Raw genomic sequence first — 27774 nt, 5'->3', positions numbered from 1 at the left:
CATTCACTACGAATTATGAAATACATTTTCTGTATTCAAAACATGGTGACTACCCAGACTTGCAAAGCCCCAGTGCAGGGGCTCTCCACGGGCTGCAGCCTCCTCCAGGCCACATCCACCTGCTCCACCAGGGGCTCCTCCACGGGCTGCAGCGTGGAGATCTGCTCCATGTGGGACCCACAGGCTGCAGGGGGACAGCCTGCTCCACCAGGGGCCTCTCCACAGGCTGCAGGGGAACTGCTGCTGCATGCCTGGAGCACCTCCTGCTATGCTCACCTTGGGGGCTGCAGGGCTGCTTCTCACTCCTTTCTCCCAGCTGCTGTTGTGCAGCAGGTTCCCCCCCCCCCCTTCTTAAATCTGCTCTCACAGAGGCAAACACAACATCACTTACTAAGTCAGCTCTGCGGCCAGTGCCTTTTGGAGGCATCTGACCCCCCCCACCCAACATGGGGCAGCTTCTGGACTCTTCTCACAGAGGCCATGCCTGCAGCCCCCCACTACTGAAACCTTGCCATGTAAACCCAATATAAATTAATCTTAATACTAAGCAACACCTGGCAAGCCTAATTAGTCTTTCAATAGATATCCAAAGAAACTAATGAGGCCAGTGAGTTTGAGAATAGAAATATTGAGCACACAGCTCTGTAAATCAGTTCAATGGTGTGACTATGCTTTAATGTCTGTCCTGCTTCTACTGTAGCCAACCACCCAGAGAGACTCCATTGGAGGCTATGGAGGTGCAATTGTTGGATGGACCCTTTGGCCAAGAAGTTGTTCCAGACTGTCTTCAGTTGACTAGTCTGCTCCCTCCCAGAAGCGGGCTGGCAAAGTTGATGAACCTCATTGTTTTAGAGGAGACAGTTTTGACTGTAAAGACAGCCAAACAGCATCCAGTGCTACCTGCGTTTTGTATCCAAAAAAACAGGTTGGAGAGATTGACAGCTTTTCTTTTCCCCAGTCCATGCAATTACATCCTAAAACTAATTTCAAAACATCTGTTCAATAGGTTTCACTGTTGTCCTTCTATAGCTACTGTAGGATACTAAATCCAACAGAGTAATTTAGCTGTTGGTCCAGTCTGATCTAGCTACTGCAGCAATTATTCTAACAGACAATCCAGCTCTAGTCTGCCAATTAACATGAAATTAATGAAATGTTAGAAGCTGGATCACAGGAGTTTATACCTTACATAAACAGGGGTAAGCTTGAATTAAAAATTAGGTATCAAATTTTATTTTCCATGTAAGATTTCAAAACTTGCACAAATTCAAACAAGTGACAGCTCAGCATAGCAGTATCCAATTCATCTAAGAACTATTAAAAAACATCTATGCCGAATATCCCCTATCACCATGAAAGAGCAGTTATTAAGCTTCTATTTAGTACAAAACACTTCAAACACTATACACCAATCTCTGAAAAGTTTTTATTATCACCCCAAGCTGGTAGATATTACAAAAATAAACCATTATATAATAATGTAATTTTAATCATACATTTTTTGAAACAGAAAAGAAATAGAAAAAAATTTCTGTGGATATCCCACAAAGCACTGAACTCTGCATTTGTTCTATTCTTGCAGAAAAAAATAAAGTATCTCCAAAATAATGGAATGCAGTCTTGGCAGCCATAAGTTTATGGAAACTTAGCAAGGCTTGAAGTGAGATTGATGACTATCTTGGAGGAGGTGGAGGTGGTGGTGGCAAAAATGGGTACGATGAGTTGTACACATTTGGGCCCATCCAAGCCATGTTTAGATTTGAAGGTGGATGGTGAAATTGATGCATCTGATTACTGGAACCAAAAACTGGAGGAGGAAAGGGATACTGCTGCATCATTGGATTTTCACTTCTGTAAGGCTGCCGGAACACCGGAGACTCATGATGTATTCTGTTGTCTGAATAGTATGCCTGTGGCGGTCTCATTTGAGGTCTTGAAAATCCTCGAGGTCCTGATGGTGGAGGAAATGGAACACCAGAGAACTGTCTGTCATGGTACCCCCTTGAATAACTTTGAGCAGGCTGTTGCACTGGCTGATGAGCTCCTTTGTACTCATCTTTAAAACAAAAAAAAGTTTTAGTATTTTGGAAAGTTTAAGTTTAGTCCTCACAAACCTTTCAAGAATCACTTCTGTCTTCAAATACAAACAAATACCTAACCTGTATTGAGAGAGCTTACTACAGTATACAGTTAAGTCTGTTTTAAGATCATACATCAGAAGTTGAAGTCAATGAAATTGGAAGTGTAACCTTCTCTACAATACTGGCAAGTAGAACAAAGAAGTACTGGCAAGTCTACTGTTTAGCAACTAATCTTTACTTATTGGAGTAATATAGAAAGAATGATCCTGAGTGCTGCAAATTCAATCATTAAGAAGGAAACTTCAACGTTCTTCCCCTCTAGGCATTTTCACTTGCATTAACAAACCATGCAAACACTCAAACCAAGTATTTTAGAAGTTTCAACATAAGACCAGATTTAGCAACACACTACAAAGATGAGCAGTCCTTATTCCATCTTTAGTTTTTCATTTTCATTTTTAGTTTTTCACATTTTCATTATGCTGCAAACTACTACTGGAATTACTCAACATTAAGCACTTAAGGATATTTCCTCACGACTTCCAGAGTTTGTGGTGTTAAAATCCATGTGCTTATAGGTGTAACAGAAAACAAGTTATTTTACTTAACTAATTGCTACTCAAATAACTACTGCAAATGTGGTGTCAGAAGTTATCTTAGTAACAACTTACTATTCAAGACATATCTAGGCAGATATATGACAGATATTTATCATGTTTTAAGCCAATGTACTAGACACTGCATTGATTGCACTAAAGTGCTACACATCTTTCAAGACACATCTTTGGTATTATAGCAGATACAGGACAAATTGTTTCAACTCCAATTTAATGAAGTTAATCAACTCTATCGGGGGAAAAGGCAGACCTAAATCTTTAGCCAATTAACTTCCAGCATTCATCTTTCAAAGATTTTTTTCCTGTACAGGTCACACTGTAAGCATACGTTTAAGGTTCATGATAAATGTGCAGCCAGTTTATATGAATACTGTAAGGGTATTCATGACATCCATTCTGTAGAATTGCATAAGGACTACATGAAGAGCATTACAACATTACAAAAATTTCCCGGAAGTTGCTAAGATATTCAAAAGGCTACAGAATTTATACAGAAACATGATCTCTTAAAGATTTTAGGGTTAGAAATACAAGTAATAAGTAAGTACATAACACCACAACAAAGTCATTGAATTTGAGTTATCTGGACCTAATCCTTGGTGCTAGATTGCAAAACAATTTCATCTGTAAAAAAACAGATCTGTGAAAACAGTTAATACCAAGATTCCTAGCTGTTTTCATGGGGGGATTAGGACCTTTGATTCCTTTGCTGCATCCAGCCCTTTGGGAAGCACTTGTGAAATTACTTCATGTTCTTTTAGTTCTTATTAAAGACTGTAACAAGGAGCAATTTTTAATGTACCTGGAGTTTTATGAAAATGCAACCATATAAAACTCCAGCTGAGACTGAGTTTGTGCTCCAACTTAGCAGCCATCCTTGCTGCTGAATTCCATAGCCAAAAGTAAACTGCAAGTAACACCAACTTTAAAACGTGTTATTTATGAATAACAAGCTCAGTAAATCATAACTCATACTTCCTTGAAACACTGAGAAAGCTCGTCCTGTTCTGTCCTCAGTTATGTACAGCAGTTCAGTAACAGCCTCAGCAAGCCCTAGGAAAGACACGTCCGCAGTAAGCTGGCAGAATAAGGACATGCTAGAAAATATGCCTTATGCAGTGCAGATAAGCAGAAACCAGGAGAGAAAATGAAAATCAGCTATGAAAGAAGGGATGAACTTTACACAGAGGAAAACAGTTAAAAGGACAGCTGCTGACTTACAAGCTATAGAGAAAAGAGGTTCAGTGGGTGGGGGTGCCATGCCTAGCAACTGTACTAAAAGGCAGCAAACTCATGGCAGGAGTCAGTCCAAGAAAGATTTGTCCAATGGTATGACTAATAATGATTTTTTCAATGCAAAAGCAATGCACAGCAAAAATGGAGCAGACAGAAGCAGCAAACTGATATGCAAGCAGTAGCAGAAAAAGAGTGGAGGTAAGGTGGGTCACCAGTATTTAAAAGAAGTACAGAAAGCACATAACAGAAGCATATCAGTAATATCAAAGTAAGACTGAATTTAAAATTTTCAGCCAAAATGACAATAAGAATGTTTTTGTCACTAGAGACACAAGTGAAGACATAGGAAAATTCAGTTACTGCAAACAGCACAGCTGCAAACATACACATGCGAATGATCTGTCAACAGCAGGAAGAAGTGAAGAACAGTGCATATATTTTGAAAAACTACACAGTTCACTAATCTACTCCAAGTTTATCTAATGACTATGACAGGTGAACAGGGGATCTCAGAGAGCTAAAGACAGGTAGTTAATTAATGAGAGGTATTAATATGCCTTGGGTGAAAAAGAGCTTCCTTTTTAGGAAGAGAAGTTCTGCATTGAAGACTGGCATCCTCTCCTTGAGTCTCAAATAAACGGTTTTCCAAAAATCATACATGGTTTTCCTTTATCTTCTCCCTACATTCAATGGCATAGGTTGAACTTAGGCCACAATGACCTCTGCAATAAGCAAGCTCCGAAGTCTGAAAGGTGGCATGTGCTCTCTATCCTTGCTGTGTATTAGATCACACCATCTACCTTAGAGGCTTTGAGTCTCCTCTGACAACTACCCTGCTCTATACTATTTCTTTCTCAGCTTAATGGAAAAAAAATTGCTGATTTTCCTTAGAAAGTAAGGAACAGTCACAGATTCAAACACTCAGCTTTGGAAAGTACACAAACATTTATCAACTGTATGAAAACAATTTTTAAGATCTGCTGTATGAAAAGCACAATGATATCTGACAGATGAAAGCATTCTCCCAGTGTTCACTCACCTGATGTATTTGTTTCTGATCTGAATTTCTTCCTTCCTTGATTTTGAGCCTTCTTTTTCCTTTGTTTTGCCTCTCTCTCCTTCTCATCATCACTGTAGTCCAAGGCCTGGTTAAAAAAAGAAGAGAAAAAAGCCATTAAAATATTAAAAAAATGTACAAAAAACTTCAGTTCTAGCAATAAATCAGTATTTAGAAAACACTGCATCCTGCAGTCAGCTTTGAAAAATACTGAAGCTGCACTTTCCTGTTTTGCATTCTAAGAGCCATCATATGTTCAGCTGGCTTCTCAACAATCAGAACCTTAACACTCCACAAATTTCTCAGAAAACAATTGGACAATTCTCAGTTATTCTTTCCAATTTTCCTAAAAACAGCAACATTCAAGCACTGAACATATTTTTGCCTTGAAGTTAGTAAGAAAAAAAAAACAATTGTATGACACGCAACAGATTTAAGCGCACATCCTTTTTCATGAATACCTTTCACAGCTTACTGCTAAAAACTGCAGTGAAGATTTTCAGAACTTGCATGCAATTCAACACAAGTCTACCAAGGATTCTATCTCACTCTTCCCAATACAACCCAATACAGACAATTCACCTAGTTCTCACCAAAATTAAGAGGAAAAGAGTAATACAGCAGTAGCTGAGTGAAACTGAGGAAGTTGGCTAGTAATTACCAACAAAAATCTTGCAAGGGGTTACATGTTATTTAAAGTACAGAGTAGGTAAATTAATATATGGGTTATTTTAATAATCTAAGATTTTCATGACCAACACTGAACTGAGCAGTTAAATTTAACTACATTAAGCTACAGAAAATTAATATGTACTGACAATTTTAGACTAGTGAGATTCTAATAATATTGTTCTTGTCTGTTAAGCTTTCAATAGCAATGTTATTTCAAAGGAATTTTCAGTTTTGAAGAATGTTGTAATTTACAGTAGACTCAATGCCACTGCAACATTTTGTTCCTATTAGGCAAGGTTTTGCTACCTTTAGAACCCTAGCTTACACATAGAACAAGGAGGGGTTATTAACAGCAACAAAGAAATCTGTTAGCATAACTAGTTCCTCAAAAGACTGCTCCCTTGTGTGACTAAGGGGGGTGAGGGGCACAACCCCTACCTACCCCAGTTCCAAAAGGAAGGTTTTTGCTGTTTCCTGATGTATTGCTTCAGAGCACACATCTAAAAAACCCAGCACGGATACACTGCTAGGAAAAAAAGCAACCTAAATGTTAATTCTGAATACAATTACTTCCTCTTCTGCGTAACTGGATTATATTCTTACACTCCAAAAAGCCACAAGGAATACAACAGTACTACATACTATGAAGTAAAATCTCTTGCTAGCTTCTGCATTTTTCTAAGGACTAAATACATCATCCTCAAGCAGAACAGAAGTAACAAACAACAGGTACCTTCTGCTGCCACCTCATTTTCACGTGACACTCCACAAAAGCTACCTCAGAGAAGTCACAGTTATCTCCTCCTGCTGGCCTTGCACCAAAACACCATGCATTGTCATCCTATGACCCTAAAGACATCCTATGACCCTAAAGACCCTAGAGAAATTGTACTGCTGAGTCTACAGCTAAAGTAGGCTAATTACAAGCCTGTGGCAAAAGAAACACTTATCCCATACCTTAAAAAAGGTAAGAAGCATGAAAGACCTAGCCAGGATTAAGTTAAGGTTCATGGAAAAATAGAACTTCATAGCATCAAAAGAACTGACTCCAAAACTCCACGCAGTTCACTGGGGGAGCTTGCCAGACAAGCTATGGAATCAACTGCCAGCTGAGGGCTCTGAAGGAGCCTGGCTCTATGAGACAATTTCAAGCATCAGTAGCATAAAATTAAATCTGCACCCCTGTCAACAGTTATTGCCTTCAAAGCAGAAGATACTTTCTACCAGCTCATCAGCTGTCACAGCCTGGTTATCCCAGGGTAATGTGTAACTACAGAACTATCCAAAGATTAGCCTAATTAAGGATTACAAGCTGTTGTGTATTGTTTTCTACAAAACAGTAAGCATGCACATCGCTAAGTCAGAAAGGTGTCACAAAACCCAACGCCCATCCTTGCCAGCAATGATTTCTTTCAAATCTCCTTCCTTTCTTCCTATCATGAAGTACAGCAAAGTTCCCTCGGTACTTTCAGGTTCTAATACTCAAAGACACCAGATCATCTTAGAAAAAAATCTTTTTGTAAATAATTATCAACTTTGGAAAAAGCAGTGAACCTGTATCTGCTAAAGACTTGAGTGCTTCACTATACACAGCCAGATTTTAAAGTTACTTAGACACCCACAAATTCAAATTAAGCATTTACATGCTTACCCCCTGAATAGCTTTAAAATACAGCTATGAAATTAAGAACTTACCATTAACCTATGAGCACATTTTATATCACCACCAAAAAGCTAGGCTTAGCCAAAAGCATACAGTCTCTGTTAGTCACATATCTACAGTCTAAATCTGTGCAACACTTCCAATTCTCAAATGATAATTCTTGGTGAGATGTCTTCCCAACAAAGGAAGGAAACCTACATTCAGAAGTGTTAAACGAGCATTCTTTGTGAGAAGTTCACACTGCTCAACTTAATTCAGCTTGTGGGAAGAAAAAGTATTTTGAAATCCATACCCCATACTAAATAAAGCAACATTCTGGATTGACAAACTGATACATCATTACAGCACGTATCTTCAAACCTTACAAAAAACTCACATACTTCTCCTTCAAGCCAGAACAACGAACCAGGATAAGGTATGTTAATGCAGTATTGCTTAGAACAACAAAAACATGGAAACAACTAAACAACTAAAAGCCCTTTCCTACCTATAGTTTATATTTGGAACCAAACAACTAAAAGCCCTTTCCTACCTATAGTTTATATTTGGAACCATGTTCTGTGGAACTACACTAACCTGTCAAACTTTCATAAAATTCAGAAAAAGCAGTTAATTTTAAGATCATTTTAGTACACTATTTGAGGCTTCTAGGACTTTGAGCTATTTTGTGTAAGTTAGGCTTAAAGTAAAAATTGCATGGAAAAATGGGAGCTTTAAGCCAGAAAAATCAGTCTCATGATGTCACATCAATAAAAACACCGTTTGTGGCTGTTAATAAAGAGGCAAATAGTCATGAAAAATAACGAATCAGTTAAAATTGGTGTTAAAGAGCACTAGAGAGAAAGGCTGGTCACTGAAGTCATTAGAGATCCTACAATAAGTGATGGTTGTGAAGAGCTCTTGTTTCTGTATCATCATATATGACTGCCTTTGTATGGAAAAAGCTCATCTTGTTACACTGGCATTTTAATAGGAAACAGTAGGGAAACCTTAACAAGGAGCCATTCAAAGAATGCAACAGAACAGGTGTCACATTAATCTAAGAGACTAACATCCAATCTTGTAGAATACTAGGAAACCTTTATATACAAAGGATTGGTTATGTCAGGGTGAAAGGCAAAGATACTGTGAAAGCACAGCAAAGACAAAAATGCCCTAGCAGAAGCAGAACTATCTGGCAAAGTAATAGTTTTTGCTACTGAAAGTTGATCATTCAGGTTTCCAAACACATTCTTGAAGAACTGGAAAAACTGAAAATAAAGATACATACATTTCAAACTGCAAAAAGTAAAAAAGATAACTAAATCTCTCTCCTACTGACTGGTAGGCCTCTCCAAGGAAAGCAGATGCTCTTTACAAAAGTTATATCAAACCCTTGTATGCTTAAAAAAAATAAATTGGTAATTAATCACACTGCACAGAATGTTTTCTATATACATTTTCAAAAAAAAATAGAACAAACTATATATACTTACTTCAGGTGGCGGTTCTTGGTCATTCTTCCAAGATGCATCTGACCCCTTCTCCCTAAAAGTAAAAAACACAGAGTGTTACACAATCAAGAAGTAAGAAGTCAAGAAGTAAGAAGTTTTAAGGAGGCTATGAAACATCTCATGTTTCACTCGTGGTATAGTAACATATTTCAGGTTAAAAAATAATTTGTATGAAAACCGTAGTGTAGCAAGTAGGGTAATACTTTCTTCCAGACTTATCTGATATACCAGGATATATGCCTGTTTTTAAAGAAGCATTTATTTTTTTCCCACATTTTTTTCTAAACAAACAGTAATGTATGTGTCAACTTAGGGCTTCACCAGACAGGCCACTTGAAAACACTTTCCTCCTTTGAGTAGACAAAACACTTCAGACAGCTAATATTAAGCTGCGACCAGTATCCTCCCAACACGTCCTTTTAAACCTAAATTGCTTGAAATAATTGGGACAAGTCACCAGAAATTTCTTATGATAACTACCGTCATAAAATTTCTTATTCTTCCCTTATACCCTTATTCTGTTATCTCCAGTTGAAAAGAGTAAAGAATTTGTCTAGAAGGATATGGGCTTCAAGTCCATCTATCGCAAAGCAACTTCAGAATCAAAACCCTAGGCTTGGCTTACAATTCTATTAAGATAGCATTAACTAGATAATCAGTTAATAGATGGTTGTAAATATAAAATTAAAATTTAAGACAAAAGACATGTGAAGAAGCAAAAACAACTCACAAAAAACGTTCTTGCCCCAAAAGAATTCTGAATTGGTGCCATTTATTTCTCTCACCACTTCAAGAACTCCATTTAAAAAATCAAGCAATTTCATTGATCAGTAGCAACTCTGGAACAAATTTAATTTAGAAGTCTGTCAAATATGCTTCTTGAAAATTTAATATATTTTGGTCTGTAATTTCAAGACAATCTTTACTTATGCAAACTAAACAAAATGCTAAAATGCATACTTGTAAAATGGAGCCATGTAAGTTTAGAAAAGTGTTCTATATGAAATATCTACAAACAATGCTCTAATAACCAAGCATTATGTAATCAGCAAGTCAACAAAAATCAAGCTACAACAGCAACACTGATGTACATGACCAACTCCATGCTGCCTGGACTTAAACAGACCTGAAAGACAGCCCAAGAGAATACAGGCAACTCATCTCGAAGTGCTTTGTGCCTCAATTCCTACCCGTAAAACTGAAGCTCAATCTTTATGTATGGTTAGAAAACCTTAAAGACAACACCACCGTGATTATCAGGAAAACACCTCAGAACGCAACCCATTAATTTCTAGGCTACAGAAAACACTAACAAGGCATTGAAGAAAGGAAGAATATTTATTATGAACAAAGTTCATTGTTTCTTCCTCTCACCTTCTTGTTTCAGGGTAATAAACTCCCTCCAGAAATACCAGAGCATAAACAAGACTTCAAAACCTGTCGTCACTAGGCAATACGTAGTACTACTAACTGCAAAATTCATCTTATGTTTTCCTAATCTTAAAGTAGTTTATCTCACTCTGCCAAGGCAACCTTCACCATTTCAGCACAACAGAACAATTTCCATCCTTTGAGATACTTAATCTTCTGCAAAGAGCAGGACACTAATTCTTAGATTTCTGAATTCAGGTACTGTAAAACCTAGAAGTCTAACAAAAAGGTGACTCATAGGAACCATGAAAATACATGAGCTTCTTTGAATTATTGTGTTTCAGTCAATGCAGACAAAAATCCACACATTACTTTTATTAAGTCATTTTGCATTCAAGAAACTTGGCACTATCTACTAAATACTGATACTTCCATTATCTTCTCCTTTAATGCATAAAGCCTGTTCACACCACTGCAATTTTGCACAATGCAAGCAGATTTCTAAAAAGCTTCAAACTTAAGTTTTTTTTAGATCTTAATTCTGATTGCTTTCCATTTCAAAGCACCACTACAGTTCTGAGTAGCATTTTTTTAAAACTTTTAAGCTGACAACACTTCACAGACCAATCTGCAGAGCGAAGTAATCTAATCAAGAGCAGGGAACAAAATCACTCGTCATCAAATTTGTAATCCACAGTCCAAAAGCCCTACCATAAACCACTGACTGAAGCTGAATTCTTCTACTGTCCATGCCATCTTGGTTTCTTTATATAGATGTTACAGCAGAGATAAGACATGGAAGTTGTTTATCCATTTCCACTGGCAGGATCTATCTATCCTACCTGCTTTGTGAGAAGGTAGCTTCAACAGATAGTACCAATGGTGTCACAAAAACTTAAGAACCTTCACTGACAAAATACATCAAAAATAAAAGTTCCAGTGAAATAAAACTGACACAGGACCACCATTCTCAAATGCTGGTTACTTTGGACTAGACTTGTTCACATGTATCATTTTTATGCAAGGCAAGAAGCAAGGTCTGACATGCTGCTCAACTGCAGTGATAAGACGTGGAAGTGTTGAACATCTTACCTAGTGTTCAATTTCGTACCACAGTAGTTAAGTATTACTGAAATAAAACAAGCAGTTCCCAAAACTACTTGCAAAGCATACAACAAATTATAAAACTGATCTCACATCTCAGATGCTGAGTTTGGCCTACAGTTATTGATGCAGTAAGCAGATTATTAAGTCTGTACAACTACTGCGCTAAGCAACAAAGTTCACTTGCAAATTATAGAAGACCAGCTTCATGCAGAAAAACAAAGCTTTCTCACCCTACTGCTTCCATCTATTTTAAAGGTCTCCGCTGAAAGTGGTCTATACATTTTTTAAAAATACCTGCTGCTTTCAAAGAAAAAACCTTGCAGGCCTTGCTATATCCTTGGTCAATAAAAAAAAAAAAAAATCAGTAAAAATACTGACTGAAGTTGTAATTTATACAGACACCAAATGTTACAATTTTTCTCTGTGATAGTGAGTCAAATGAGAACTAATCCTAACAAATAGGGACTTAGTCACATGTGACAGAACTTCTTTAAACCTACAGTTATCTCAGACATTTCATTATTAGAAAATTAATGTTTAGCCAACAGTTACCATGCCCTGTTTCTTCGTCCTTAGCTTTGAGTACTCATCTTTGAGATGGCAACAAACCCTATTCATACATCATACTTTCCTCAGGCAGGCTGATACTATGAAGAAGTACTCAAGGCTAAACTTCGATTCAGCATTTTCAGCTACATTAAAAAAAGTTATAACCAGACTAGAGAAGATGTGCTACTTACTGTCTCAGTTTCTCTGCAAATATATACTGGGTGAAGTCCTGCACCGATGGAGCAAAATACATGTTATCTTGCACATTAATACTTTTCTCTTTGATATGCTCTGGGCTGTTAAATCGTAACACATAGAAGGGATGCATAACAGGACCAAATATCTCAAATATCTGAAAGAGACAAAAAATCATTTTAAAATACACCACCAAAATTAGTTAACTAATTTAATCACAAACAACCGTGAAGCTTTAACATAACTTGCATTATGTTAATCAACTTGAATTCATGTGTTTTCAAATTGCAGCATCAGATCAAGTGATTCTCATGTTTTACCTTTATTACTACATTCGTTTGACAGTGTATTTTCACATGCTAATACTGCCTTCACCCTCCCAACTGCACTGCTTTCACTGTTTCCTTCACTTTAGTAATCTTTCCTTTTGTCAGACTTCTGTTCCTCTCTTGATTATGCTTTCAAATCTGAGTAAATCAACACCTGAACAATCTCCTGACTGTTTACTCCTAAAGTCCATCTCTAGGAGATGCCTTTATGTTAGTTTCCATGTCTTTTCAATGGAGAACAGAGAATTCTGAGATGTATGGGACACCTGCAATTTGACGTTTTCCAGTGTTCCACTCACATCTAGTACAGATAAATATTCTGGTAGAAAGCCATCACCTAGAGGTGTCACTTTCTCCATAGCATATACAGAATTCAATGTAATACCCCTATCAGGAAACATTCTTCTTAAAGCACACACTAGCCTAAACCTGTACCACCAGAGTACACATACATAACGATTCCTGTGTTTTCCTGGAAAGCCAATTTTAATTTCTCCAATCTTTGCCACAAATCCTGGCAATAAAAGAGCAAAGATTATTATTAAAGCAACCTCTATTTCCATAAGCAGTCATATCAAATGACAGAATCAGATAACAGACCACATATTGTCATTCTATATGGATGCAATGAGTTCCAGGCTTGGAATTTTTAAGATTAAAGAAATCAGATGACTAAAAAAACCCAAAAGTTCAAGGAAAAACTATGCATAAAGGAAATGTCTTTCAGTTGACTCAAATACTATTTGTTGCAAAATAAAATACTTTGAATTTAATATTAGAATAACAGGTTTTTACACTTTACACACACACCTTTCCTGCAGCTTGCCGATCTTCTTTAAAAATTATGCTTTCCTCATTTATTGGAGGTAGGCCTCTCACAGATTCAATTATTACTACAATGGAAAAAAAAAGCAATTAGAATTTTACGTTTCAGGAGCAGTATGTACTTAATTGCAGAGGAATACAAGAAAAATATCTCTATTTATAAACTAATCGTCAGCTTCACCCCAAAATTATTGCGCACATACAAAATTTCTTACAGTCATTTAAAACGTTCTCCAGTGATCTGAATGAGAAGATTTACACTGGTTTATAGAACTATCAGATACAAAACAGAAGTCTCAGATACATATATGTGAATTACCTATTGCACTTCCTCAGGCTGTTTCTTAACAGCAACAATAATTTGTGGGGGAGGCTGCGATTTTTTCGCATGTGAGTATAGATGCATGTGCATGTTATGTTCTGCCTTAATATTCCAAAAAAAAATCCACCAGAAAAAAAAAAGAAAAGAAATAGCTATTAATTTCCCCTAGTAAGTTAAAAATTATGCCAAACAGTGCAATCACAGCAGTAACCAGGAGCGTCATTTATCAGTTCTGTATACAGATACGCAATTTGAAATATTTTTGCACTTCAGTGTCATACAGTAGTCTCATCCTACATTTGGGCCTAATTCATGATTAATGATGGTATGAGTGGTCAAACTGATCAAGTCATTCTAACACCTTAAAAGATGAAATGCTTAGGAGACTTACGTACTTAGAAAGGGACAGAGACGTATGCTTTTCCTGTGTTAAATACACAATTTGATGATATACAGCCTATGAATCAACTTTATTTTTAGGTTTTCCAGATTCAAGGATAAATAGCTTACTCTTTACTGGAGTCTTTAGAATACTTCACTCGTTTTTTTCTTTTTTGCTTAAGAAAACAGAAATATCGTCTTCCTTTACATTCAGTAGAAACTACACTTAAAGCTATCAGCAGTCTAGGAGCATCATACTCAAACCTTCTGATTCTGAAGGTGATCTTCTCCACCTTTAAAAAATAATGCTAAATTAACTATTTTCAATTCCTCAATCATCAAATATTCAAGCCCTTAACATCACTTTCAGACTCCTCCAGAAACTAACAAAAATCTTCCAAACTTATGTAACAGAACTTAAAGCAAACACCTCCTCAAGCAAAACCTCCTAAGGCTCAGCTGCTATTTCGATCTGCAAGCGTGATATGCCAAGCAAGCCTGTGACAATGCTACAGACTTAACAGTTTACTGAATTTTGTGAGACAGGGAAATCACTGTTTTGTGTCTACCTATATGATAAAATGTAGGGCGAAAGAAGCCCAGTATGTTGTTTAATCCTCATGAGAAATATATCCTACAAAAAAAAAAAAAAAAAAAAAAGGCAAATACACACAAAGTTCTCAACTCGAATTGACCACTTACAGATCCCAGTCTTCAAGTATGCCAAGGAAGGCATTCTAGCAACCATAAGCTCCAACAAAAGCAGGGAGAACCACTATGAGATTTTAACCTACAACTGATTTGACCTATAGTCCCCCCTACCCTAGCCTAACAAAATCCTTAAGCTTCAACTCTTCCAGGACCACAGAATGCAATCCTAAGGCAGGTTTGCTATATATATACACACTAAAGCTGTTTACTTTCCAGGCTACAACCCAGAGATGAATTTTTCTGTTAAGCACCTTGAAGCAAAACACAGCAAAAGTTCTGTTAAACGTTGATACACTGAACAGAAGTTTATGTTCACCAAAATAACTACCATTCTCCTAACTACTGTGAAGCACTCATTAATCTTGTTTTTCTACCCCTAACTTGACCTCATAGTATGCCTACTTACAGACATCAGACATCAGCATACAGACATTGCAGATTTTATCAGAAATCTCTACCGTTTTCTGTAGAAATCTTCCAAGTATAATCAAAGGGGCAGAAGGAGTTCAGGATACTGATTACTATGTTAATAGTTTTGCAATTTCCAAGTCTTCAACACATGTGTACCTGATACAAATTTGGTATACACAGGTTTCTATTTAGGTCAAAAATCAAAAACAATCTGAAGTTAATTGACAGAACCCCTGATATGGCCATAAATCAATTGAAATTGAGGCCTCTCAGACACCTGTTTCCAGCAGAACTGAAAAGAAAACATGCAGATGGAGGAAGCCACAAAGCAAGGCAGAAAAAACAGGAATTAACATATATTGGGGTTTTACTACACACTTTGATCTTTACTTCATACTTGTTTACTGTTGTGTTTTCTAATTTTCACCAACCAGCATAAAATCAGCAGTACACATGTTCCAGTTACACAAAGCAGAATGCATATTAAAGTTGTCACCTTTCAGTATACAGACAGGATGTCTAGAGGTTCTATTCACCAGTAACAATTGAAAAATGAGGACAATTTTCAAAACCAAAGTCTTTAAAAGTAACTTCATTTAAGCATTCACACTCTAAACCTAAGGTAAGAATAGCTGTAATCTCTCTCTTGAATATTTAACTTCCAACTTCTTTTCAAACTATTGTTTCAGCTGAAAACAGCCCTCATCATTATAAATACGTGAGAAAAGATGAGTAAAATAGGCCAGACAACTACCTTCAATGGCCAGACAACTACCTTCAATTCTTTCAAGACAGCTTCGGGTCAAAGATTGAGATGAACTCTAAAGCAACAACAACAAAATTGTGGATGAATAGCTTGTATCCCCTGGAGTTTTTTGTTTGTTTTTACAATACAAAAATTTTAATAGCAAAAGCTATATGCTTCATTCTTTTTGTTTTCCCATTCAACATAAATATACTATTTTCAAATCTCCAATTCTCCTAGGAAAATTGCTTTAAAAGCAGTTCAAGCAGCATGGAGCACTTCAAATACGCTTAAATACAAATGCACTACGGAAGTTTCATTAATACCAGCTTCTGCAAAACTTATTTCACATACCAAAAACTGACGTGCCAGGTAGAGCTGAAAAGATCCCTAAACACATACTGCCTACAGCCAAGCCTACATCTATTATGTGTCTCAATCTTATTAAGCTTACCCTCCAGCATCTATAAATCACATTAGTCATGCTGTCCTATGACAGCTGACGATGGCAGCCTGCATTTGGTCAAGGTGCCAGAAATGGGATGAACTGCGGGGGGCCAAAACGATGAACTTACTTAAAATACCAATTATCCAACAGATGCTGCGTTGCAAACAAGCACTTGGAACTGCATTGTACAGTGTGCTTTCACTTACACACCTCCTGTATCTTCAGATGTAATTCATATGTAGCATTTAAAATCTTTGGATATCAAAAAACTGCACATGCTCAATCTTATTGTTGCCAGGATTAATACAAAGGCCATAACACAAGGTGAGAAAAGGCTTCTTACAAAAGTCAGAACATTGAAGTCCCACGAAAGCATATGCAAACAATACTCATTTAGTAGTAGTTTGTCTATTAGATCAGTTCTCACGTGGTAACCTACTGCCCCCTTCTCTGAACAAGTGCAAGGTAATCAACAGAAATGTTTAACAGCACTATGGAACAGAATGCTGCAGTACTGAAACTTTGGAGGAACAATTAAATATACAACTAATGTGAAGATGAACACATAATTTTAAGTAAAAGGTAAATGCATCTTGCCTACCTAGCTGCTCAATGATACTGGAAACTGTCCCAAAGAGCTTCAGTTCAATATTATCAGGTAGAATTAAAGATAAGTCTTCAACTGGAGGCAGTTCCTGAAAACACAAAATCAACGTTCAGAATATAATCGTCATACATTCACCAATTTGTTGCTACATAAACTTGACAATCAGAAAAACCGCCTAGCATTTTGAAGATTTCATTAAAAATCTAGTTTGATTCATCTTTCAGAATAATTCTAAATGAACTCATCCTGGGGGAATGTCACTTTTTAAGACATCTTTTCAATTAAGACAGTACTCTGTGTATTTCCATTGCAACTGAAGTAGACACTAATTTTATTCAAGCGGATAAAGCCAGCAACTGATAGATGTTTTCATTTCTTCATATTTGTCTTCCTAACTAAATAATAAATCACTTTCAACATACAATTAGATAATCAGTAACCACAAAACAGACCATATATTGCCTTGACTTCAGACCAATATGAAGGATGTCAAGGTATTATCTTTAATTTAAAGTTCTATTTAGTGGAGGATAATCAGAGAGGAGCTTCGAGAAAAGCGCAGAACTTCAGCTACATAAATGAGTACCACACAGAGAATACACAGAATTTTAAACTTTGCCTTTGATAGCAGATTTTAACACTTGTATTTGAACTTGAACAAACTCATTAGTCATGTCCAATGTACTCACACTAGTACTTCTCCGTAAGTTACAGTGCTGTTATTTTGACTATATGGAATGAAACCTATGTGCAACTAGTGTAAGTTACCTTCAACATCATCTGAATTCGGAAAAAGTGTCCAAACTTCAGCAGTTAACTGTATTTCTACAAGTTCATCTCCAGAAACAGAACAGCTACCAGCAGAAGACTCACTCCAACAAAAGAATCTTATTCTGGCTCTCATCAACACTTCACCTTATCTTCATTTCTCGACAAACAAACTGAGGCCAAATTTTGTCCAGATTACATAACATAGCATCAGAGCCAATATACACAAATTTAGAAACACTGCAAGCTAGTGTACAGCTAGTGTACATTCAATCACTAGGTTAGGTTTATTTTCTTGCAACTTAAAAGCATATCAAATTCAATTAAAGATAGGCTACTTGAAGAGATTTTAAAGATACCACTTTTTACTTACATCCAGGGGCAACTCATCTTTTGTTTTAACACAATGTCTTCTGTTATCCTTCTCATTTGGATGATCATCTTCATCAGACACTGTTGATGAAGAACACGAAGAGGAAGAGGATGTAGTTGAGCTGTCTGAATCTGTGTCACTAAATGAAACAAATATGGGAGTTAAAATATGGACTCATACATGGAAGTTAAAAAAAGACACCGAAATCATGCATTACTCAACTACCTTTGGACAGCAGGCATTTTTCTGAGATGTATAATAAGAACGCCAATCCTTCCTGATCCAACAACTCACTGGACAAGATCACTAAAAAACTGAGAAAAGCAATGCTTCAGCACTTCAGAACAAATGCTAACTGTAACAGCTCACCTGGGTGCCCGCAAGACGTTTTGAAAGATAACATATTAATCTGCCTACTATAGCTCAGTCACTCTTGATACACAATCCCAACATTAGCACAACGCTAAGTGGAAGTAGAAAATACATGTACTTACTCCAACTGATGTATCTTGCACTATTAAAAAAAATGTAAAATTTTTGCAACGCTTTTTTTTTTTTTTTTTTGTAATTTTCACTGGCATAAGTATTTATTGCCCAGGACACTTAATGTTTGAAGTAAAAGGCAAAGTAAAAAAGCAGTCATTACTCATGTTCACGTTTCACTTAGCAAAAAGTTTCCTTCCTCAAGAGTCAGAGGGAAAAACAAATACACAGAACAGTCTATCCTGTTGACTGAAAACGCTACTTACAAACCTTTAACAAACACACACTGAGACAGTCGAACATTTGTAGGATTGCACGTATGTTTTAGTACCCCATCTGACAGTTAATAGTGCAGGATTTACAAACAGGAATAAATAAAAACAAAAAACGCTCCCTTCTACCTATTTTAATATTAAATCACCTTCTTAACAAGCATATTGATGGCTTTCAATTATCTGTTGTTGTACTTTTTCTAATAATTGCTAATAAAGACAACTAAAAGTAACACTTTCATGAACAGATCCTTTGAAAAAGGACTTCTTGGAACAAAATCAACATAGCAAAAAGACTACTGAAAATCAAGTAGTGAGAGAAAAATAAAAGAATGAAGTGTAAGAAGAACAGTGAGCTATGTGCTGTAGCTTAAAGCTTTCAGATAAACGATTATGATGACAATCACTGCAACAGATTTTGGAAGCAATAAAGAAGTCCCTACAGACATAAAGATTAAGTCACGAAACTCGCTGCTGTACTTTATGATGTTCTAGGACTACTTGAACTGAGCAAACCAACTATTTCCACAATCTAGGTTTACACTATTAAACCATTAATGAAGCTCATGGGGAGAACTTCAGACTTCTTATGCATCAACTTCTGATGGTTAGAAGAGGCACGTGGCAATCTCGTATTAGGGAACTGCAACAAAAAGTAGCCACGAAACTCACTGAAGCTGATTAAAAGCGTGCAGGCTTCAGAAGCTGAAAGGCAGCTTACATCTAAGCAGAGTTATCCTTCATTATGAAGAATCCTATGTTCAGACTTTCTCAGGTGCCTCGTCACAGAAAGCAGTTCAGAGGCACCCTGGGGGCACCAGGACCAGCACCACACTCAACATGATGGCGGCCCAACGAGCCACGATGCTCTACAAACCCAAACTCTCGTGTTCCCATTGATTTCTGCGCCCCGCAGCCGCTGTTTTGGAGGTGTACTAACTACCGGGGGCCGGCTCCCGCCCCTCGAAGCGCCGCAGGGCAGCGCCGCGCGGCTCCCCCGCTCCCCAACCCACCTCTCCGAGTCCACCACCGCGGCCGGCCGGGAGCAGCACGCCGCCTCGCCCGGCGGCAGCACGGCCTCATCTCCCCCCTCGCCCTCCCGGGGGCCAGGAGAGCCCGGGGCCGCCGCGCCGGGGCCGAAGGTGAGCGCCTCCAGCTGCGCCGCCACCTCCTGCTGCGCCGCCACCTCCTGCTGCGCCGCCATCTCGCCCGGCGCCGCCATCTCGCCCCGCCGGCCGCGCTCCCGCCGCCCCCCCTACCCACGTGGTCCCCGCCGCCGCCGCCTCGGCCGGGCCGGGCGGGCCCGAGGAGGAGCAGCGCGCCTGCGCGAGGGGCGGGCGGCCGTGGGCGCCATTTGGGGAGGAGCGGCGGCGGGCTCGGGGAGTCAAGGCCCTGGGCGGGGTGACCTGGGACGCACCGCGGTTGGACGCCGCTTTTTGGGAGGGGTAGGGGCTGCTCTTATAAAGTGGGGGCAGCTGCCACGTGTTGTGTTCTGATGCGTGAAGTCCTGTCCCGCCGAATAAATTTTATGATTAAATCGGTATTTACCACGTGTATTTTGTTTGTATTAGGCTTGCCCACGAAGGAAAGTTGGAGTTAGGGGGTTTCTCTTGCATGGGTGTGCTTTGAGGGCCTAGTGGTATGTGAGTCTCGGTAATTTGAATATGCTAATAACACACAGCAGATTTATTTAATTAGAACTTAAAAGTTTAAAAGCTCTCCATTATCAACTTCTTATAATAAAATCTGAAGTTAAAACAGTAACCCTATAATAATACCTAGCTCTACAATGCTGAACCACATCCTCCAGATCGCCAAACTATTCACCACAACATAAATGAGCATTTCTGTGGGTGATTTGCCTTAAATACATGCTGTTCTGGAGCCAGAGGGTTTTTTGGTGCGTATCCAGTGCCTTGCACAACTCCACAAGGTAGCCTGCTGGTGTATTAGGAGTCATTCCTCTCAGTGCCCAGGGATCTGACATACAGTGGTGTCCACCCATGTAGGACAGAAAAGAGGAATTCCTTCTGCTCTTCTCCATGTTCACGCTTTAAGTTCTGCCCAATGACAGTGACTTGGGAGGCAAAATGCATGCCTTTTATTGAACACAATCCATCCATGGCAAAACCCAAAAGGTGTGCAAAAGACAAGCAACATCTAGAGGTCACTTGGACTGTGAACCCGCAGAAAAGCCCCTTAAACCAGACTCCAAATCAGAACTTGACAGCGTTTTGCCAACACTATTTGTTCCCAACCATGACAGAGCCTCATCATGCTGTCCTGTGGACTGGCTTCCAAATCAAGAGCTAAACCTGTTTTCACTCTCAGGCAACAGGTGAGCGTCAGAGTGTAATATAATTCTGAAGAGGAACACCATGAATAAAAATGTAAGAGAATTACGTGTGATGAAGGCAGAGTGCAAAGAAGACTGGGATTTGAAAGTATGATGAGAGCAGAGGAGAGTGAGACTCATTTCCCCGTGCATATTTTCCATGTGAGAAATGTCCCCTCCAGCTCTGAGAGAACTCTGTGCTCAGAGCTCAAAGGGTGCTCAAAACAATTCCTTGTCCTCCAGACTGCCTGGGCAATGCTGATTAAAATGCCATAAGAGTGCTACACAAATATCCCAAACAGGCTCAAGTGAGCATCTGACAGGAAATAGATGTCTTCCTCTGGTAGTTCTACAACACGACACAGTATACACAACCTGAATTTAGTAGGAAAATTAAGCATATACAAATATGCGTATAAAGTAATAACGGTTTGTTGTTGCTGTTTTTTATATTTATCTAGAATTATATATAAGCCAAGCAGAATAGACACTTTAATGTATGTTTCCACAAAAGGCTTAACGTCATTGGCAACTGGTATTTTTTGTACTGTCCTAAGTGAGGAGCCTTATATAAACAATACACAGAAGTAAACTCTCTCATTGCACACTCACCACACTCACACCACCTTGCCCCACGCTGACATCTCATCCCATGCGAAAGGAAAAAAAAAAAAAAAAAAGAATCTGCTTTTCTCCAGGGACTACATTGAGTTTCTGAGGTTAGGGTATGTAAGGCACATGGTCTAAATATTACTGCCCTATGCTGTAAGCCCTTTAACAAACAGGAACTTAAGGAATTTGTACAATTCATAAAACATTTAGATGTCAGTTGCACAGGGATTAAATATTGAACATTCATAAAATTGGTTTATATTGAATCTCAGTGACAAATGTGTTTTCATCCCTAATAAAGCGACTAAAATTATGTATATATATGCAATTAAAGTATATCTGGTAAATATTTAATTTTAAAATTAAGCAAGGGGGGTTGATTATTAAAGTGGTCTTTATTGTTACTTTATTAGCTTTTCAGATTTGGGACTTGAGATTTACCTGAAATAGACCATAGTACAGGGTTTGTGAGTTTCTGTGAAGAAGTTGATCCGTGTGGTCAAATCACTTCCTAGCAAAAGGTAAAATAATTGATGTCAATATCGGATTGAACTAGTTGAATAACAAGGAAATGAAAATTAATTTTATTTGCTAAATATAAACCTCTTATCAATGCAAAAGTACATTCAAGTCTATCTTGCACTTATGTAAGTAGAATCATTCGACTGTCTCACAAATCACATATTTCCTGCTTTCTAAAGTATTTTAGTTAAGTGTTTTGTAGTTGTACTCTGGCAAGTAGATTGTGTTTTGACAGTTCCCTTCATATTTGTGCAGAACTCCCAGCATCTTCCAAACAAGAGACTTTATTTCATCTGAACACTGCAACTTAGCCTCCAGCATATAAGATAGCACTTCTCTTAGAATGAGGGTAGTGAAAAGCATGATGCATAATAAACATCATCCTCCATTCAACCAGGGCATTTCAAATAATTTGAAAAGCAGAGACACCAACATGAAGATGTTCTACGAAAAGAATCATTTCATAGATGAACACTCTAATTGCAGTAGCTGTAACTGTGAAAGCACTTGTTTTCAAGACTTAAACACTTAAGAAACGTTACTGCTAGGATTGGAACCCAATGTCATCTGTTGAAAGAGGGCTGCAAGTGATTGCTGGCCTGTTTTCTGCCTGCAGTTTCTTTGATGAAGCTCTCTGGAGGTGTTGTGTTCTGTATTTATTTTATCTATTCCTGCTACTAAGACGTGTGTGTAATTGTTTCATCATACTTTTAAAGCTAAAATGACACCACTGAAATTATTATTAAAATGTTTTATTAAATTTCCTTGAGGAATCTGTTACAAAACGCTGCTTAATCCTGTTATCTCTCCTGAACGTGAAGATTGAAAGTTGCTTGGAGATTTCTTACACTGCTTATTGTGTCTTAAGTGGAGAAAAAAAAAAGAATAAGAAAGGAAGGCAAGTTTCCTAGTATATTTGAAATATGAAACCCAATACTGTTGTGACATTTAGCATTTATATTTTTTATGCTTTTTTATTCTAGTTGACAATACACAGTGATATGAGAGATTATATGTAGAATAAGAAGAGTATTTTAATTAACAGAACGAGCACAATAAATTTGAAAATATACTTCTGAAGACATTTCTTAACTTTTAGGTTAGTTTATTTAGGTAGTTTGGCAGCATTTTGTGCGTAACCAATTTCAGCGCTTCATCGCTATAATCAGCTACTTAGATCTTCCTTGAGATTTTTGTGTAACTTAAGAATTTTTGCCAACATATAAAGCAAGAAAAAAAAAACAAACAAAAAAAAAAACAGGAAATACTGTTTTTGAAGGTGTATAAAAACAGAATGGTAAAGTGACTGGTTTCAGCTGCCATATACTCTTCCATTTCTTATTACTGCCCAATTTACCTCTCAGCAACTGTAGCATTATTATCTGAAACTGCAGTCAGTTCACAGTGACAAATTGCTCCTCACAGGTCTAAATAAGGTCTCCAAGAAGCATGAAATGATACCAGTTCTAGGAAATCTGTTTACACATTCAGAGGTATAGTATGAATAGATTAATAAAAAAGCTTTTGTCTTCTAATATCCTGTGGTGGGTCAGAGAAACCCTTCAGAAGATCTGAAGATGTCTCTTCTCTGATTTGGGTCAAGTGATGTCTAGAATTCTGCTAGTGTTGACTCAGGACTAAAACTTATAGTGAAGAACCAAATCACATCACAGAAAACGCTTTAGTTCTCAAGCGATTAACTGAAGAACTAAAATGACTTGAGCCTTTTATTAGCACTGTTCAGAACAGCATTTACTGCTCTTTCACATGATGTGGGTACAGTTATGCAGCTTGTCAAGTCCTTAGCTCAGGTCAGCACCAGTCCTTCTCCTATAAATAAAAGGAGAAAAGATAGAGCGAGCGTTTATGAATTTGATGAGTACTGAAACAACGATACTGGAAAAAGCATTTGAAACACACAAAACTGAAGTTACACTAGGGCTTTTTGCCAGCACAGTGACATCAAAAACCCACATCCCTATGTGTCTTTGCTGTGCTTCTAGTTTCTACTTAGACTTTCCCCAAGTGGTCCAGAGTAAAAGGATTGCACTTCACACCACTCCTCATAATACTTCAGTTTTTAAATTGATAAAGGAAAGATTTTTTTTTCTTGTAGTCCCTCAAATTGCTTTCATTTAGACCTACAAAAATAGATAAGTACATGAGCTGAATGTCTTGTAAAATGACCAGCACTTTAGAGTGCTAACATCTGAATTGTCACTCTGACATCTGAGAATAATTACTTAAGGGAAGTGAAAAAGTCATTTTAAAACTTTGAGTTCTGTTTGCAGACTCTTAGAAAAAAAAAAAAAAAAAGTGAAGAAAGAAAACTCAGAAAACTAATCTTTGCTGTTACAAAAGGTACCCTTAAGCAGCACGTGAACTCCACCTATTTCAGAGCGAACAATAGGAAGACTGACTTACTAAATCTCTTACTAGAGAAGGTCAGAAAGACATAACAGTTGCTGGCACTTCTCTTGTATTAGACGGTCTTGGTAATACATCTATATTACTACACTTGTACACCAATTTGCAGGGAGGATTTTGTCCAAGGCTGCTTGAAGGCTCATACGTTAAGTGGGATATTCATTGCCTCTGGTGGCAAAGACTGGTGCCTCCATAGCATTAAGAATTCATGTTGTTCCTTATATATAGTCCAGTTTTAAGGGAAAAACACAGGTTATAATTTCAACAATTTTGAAAATATTGTTGCTATTTCTGAGCCTTTTTTCCACTCATCAGCTAAATTGCAAGGGAGATGAAAGTATTCCTGATCAGGAGCAGAAATCAGATCATCAACAGAACTTTCTGTATCATTGTTGCTAGTCACATTTCATTGCAACCAGATGAATCAATATTATAGCTTACACAGGTGAGGTATCTTGTTCTGAAACAAGATTAAAATAGTTACAGTACAGAATGTTTTACTCACTTCAAAGCTTCAAATTATTGTACAGTTGGTACACACTCCTTTTTCCTTCTGTGTATAAAGAGTTAGGCACGCTATAACTAGATGAAAAGAAACAATATGTAAGTATATATATAAGTATATGCTTAGTATAGAAGACTTTTTCCCAAAAATATATATTTTAAATACGGAAAAATACACAACTTCATCTTACAGTCCCATTTTCCTCTTAATTTCTCCTTCCAAATGTAGCCAGTATTTCTCTGATAATTGAGCTGCCCAGTCAATTTCATCAATAACAATTCAAAACCGTTCACTGGTGGGCTGACTAGCTCACCTCCAGTTACTCTAAGAGTTTGTACAATTCATTTATCAACTTTTATTAGAATATATTAGATTGTTTTTCTAGTTATGATTTCAGCCCAATATTTGAAATTATATCAACATAAGCATAGTTTGATTAGTTGCCAAACCAACTGCATCCAAGCTACATCTATAAATGTGATTTATTCTGTTATGTATAAATAGCTCAGATATTTAAAACATCTGCATAGCTGAAATCTTCATAGGGAATCATATTTGGAGGGAGTAATATGCTTTATAAAATTGAACGTGGCTTATATATAATCACCTCAGAGAAAGAAAATGTTTCAGTAACCTGCTTGTTTATCTGACTATCGTAGGTTCCTGTGGTTCCAGCATGTCTCCCACAGCCTTCTGTGAAGACTCCGTGGTTATCAGAGCTTTATCTGACTGTCTCTGGAACCTGGAAGATGTTTTTTTTCTGTCCTGATACATGTTCTCAATCAATCCATCACATTTTGGCTGCACAGCCTAGTATTCTTTCAGTGCTTGCAACAGTGTTTTGGGTAGACAGGCACTCATTAAAGTGTCAATATATGACAGACATTAGGCATGAAATCCAGGAAGAAATTAAAGAATGTAATTTTTAATCCACTTATATAATCACTGAATCTAAAAGATGTTTCTCTCTGTGTTCAGATGATTTGAGGTAGATTTCTGCACACTTGACATCTCAGGTAGTGTTTCTTACATTGCAGTTTCATAATTTTAATGCAGCATAAACTGGCACTGCCAACAAAATAGATGGTTTTGCTCTTCCCCCAGTTTTCATTTTCTGTCCTATTCCTTGTGCCAGCACTGATGTTCATGCAGACATGAGTGAGTGGGGGTAGGGAAGTGATCCAGTAAAAATTAAAACAGGCACCACCAGGTTAGTTTCAGCCACTGAAGTCCCAGATCCCACATTTCACTGTAGCTCTACAAATGCTAGGGCCAGTGTAAAGGGGCTGCAGGATGCGCAGTGAGCAGGTAAGAAGGAGCCAAAGGCAAGACTGTGACATTAGTTGCCAGTACCACTCTGTGCTGGATTTAGCTTGTTCTGAAATTGTGGGTCACCACCTGAGTGACAGAGGCTACTTTTTGTAACCAGTCCTCCTACTTGGCTTTTTCCAGTAAGGAAAAATCACAGTCAGTCTTTTCCTCAGAGTATATTGATGCAGGATGAGGATTTAGTAGATACTTTTTTTCTCCTGTCAAAGCACTGACTTTGTAAAGTTATATGCAAATAAACACAATCAAATAAGCATTTAAATGATGTATTTGCTCATACCTCAATACTGACTTCTGTGGAGGCATAGTACAATAGTAATCATAATGATGGTCATTGTAGAAGTACCAACACTCCAATAATCCTTCTATAATATTGTATCTTAGATTTATTCCAGCTTTGGCAAAGCAATCTCAGCATGTTTTTCTCATGTTTCTGTAAATTGCCATGTCACAAAGGAAAACTAAAAGAAAAGCACACATCCCTACAGATACCTGCTTGGTCATTCACCGGTGACTGAAATGTATTTCCTGCTTTAATTAATCTGAAAGACATGCTATTATGGGGATGTTATATATCTGTTTACAGATTTTGATTATTGTTATGGTGCTTGGCTGCTTGCTGGGTTACACCATACAGCCTTATGCTTGTTTCTCTTGACCCAGATGGATAGGGGAGAGAGTTAGAAAAAGGTAAAAGTGCAAGAACTTTTGGGTTGAAATAAGGACAGTTTAGTAAGAAAGGGAAAAGGAATAATAATAGAATAAAAGAAACAAGTGGTGCACAATGCAATTGCTCACCACCAGCCAACTGATGACCAGCCAGTCCCCAAACATCGGCAGCCAACCTGGCCAAATGCCCCATTTTTATTGCTGAGTGTGAGGCCAGGTAGTGTGGGATGTCCCTTTGGGCAGCCTGGGCCAGCTGTCCAGGCTGGGTCACCTCCAGCCCCTCGCTGGCAGGGCAGGGCAGCACAAGGAGCTAGGAAGGCCTCGCTTCTGTGCCAGCACTGCTCTGCAACAGCTCAAACATCAGTGTGCTACCAATATTATTTTCATCTTAAATCCAAAACAGCACCATACCAGCCACTATTAAGAACATTAACTCTATCCCAGCTAAAACCAAGACAATTACATAGCTAATAATCTTCTGTCAAGACCCAGGGTATTTAAGAGTTAAGGAACCATATCCAAGTTCCTAGCACTGAAATTTGTGCTTCCTCCTATTTATGAAGGACTAGCCTGTTTCTTTCCTTTTTTTTTTTTTTTCCTCTCCAATGGACCACTGTTAAAAAACAGAAGAACAAAAGGACTATAACAAATTCTAAAAA

General features: G+C 37.8%; 1 protein-coding gene across 1 annotated transcript; it reads right to left on the bottom strand.

Moving 5' to 3' along the window:
- Nucleotides 1-1412: 1412 nt before the first annotated feature.
- Nucleotides 1413-19938, bottom strand: NAF1 (nuclear assembly factor 1 ribonucleoprotein; the record flags this gene model as incomplete). The annotated part of the gene is made up of 9 exons (XM_084286638.1): nt 1413-2056; nt 3674-3751; nt 4974-5079; nt 8802-8853; nt 12038-12198; nt 13181-13263; nt 16815-16908; nt 17962-18100; nt 19730-19938. 9 exons carry the CDS (start codon nt 19936-19938, stop codon nt 1674-1676), a joined length of 1305 nt encoding a protein of 434 aa, XP_084142764.1. The 3' UTR covers nt 1413-1673.
- Nucleotides 19939-27774: the final 7836 nt, after the last annotated feature.

Source organism: Netta rufina (assembly GCF_964035555.1).
Source record: "Netta rufina genome assembly, chromosome: 4".
In the NCBI taxonomy this organism is placed as follows: Eukaryota; Metazoa; Chordata; class Aves; order Anseriformes; family Anatidae; genus Netta; species Netta rufina.
The sequence above is the reverse complement of the archived record's forward strand: the minus strand, read 5'-3'. Positions and strand labels throughout refer to the sequence as shown.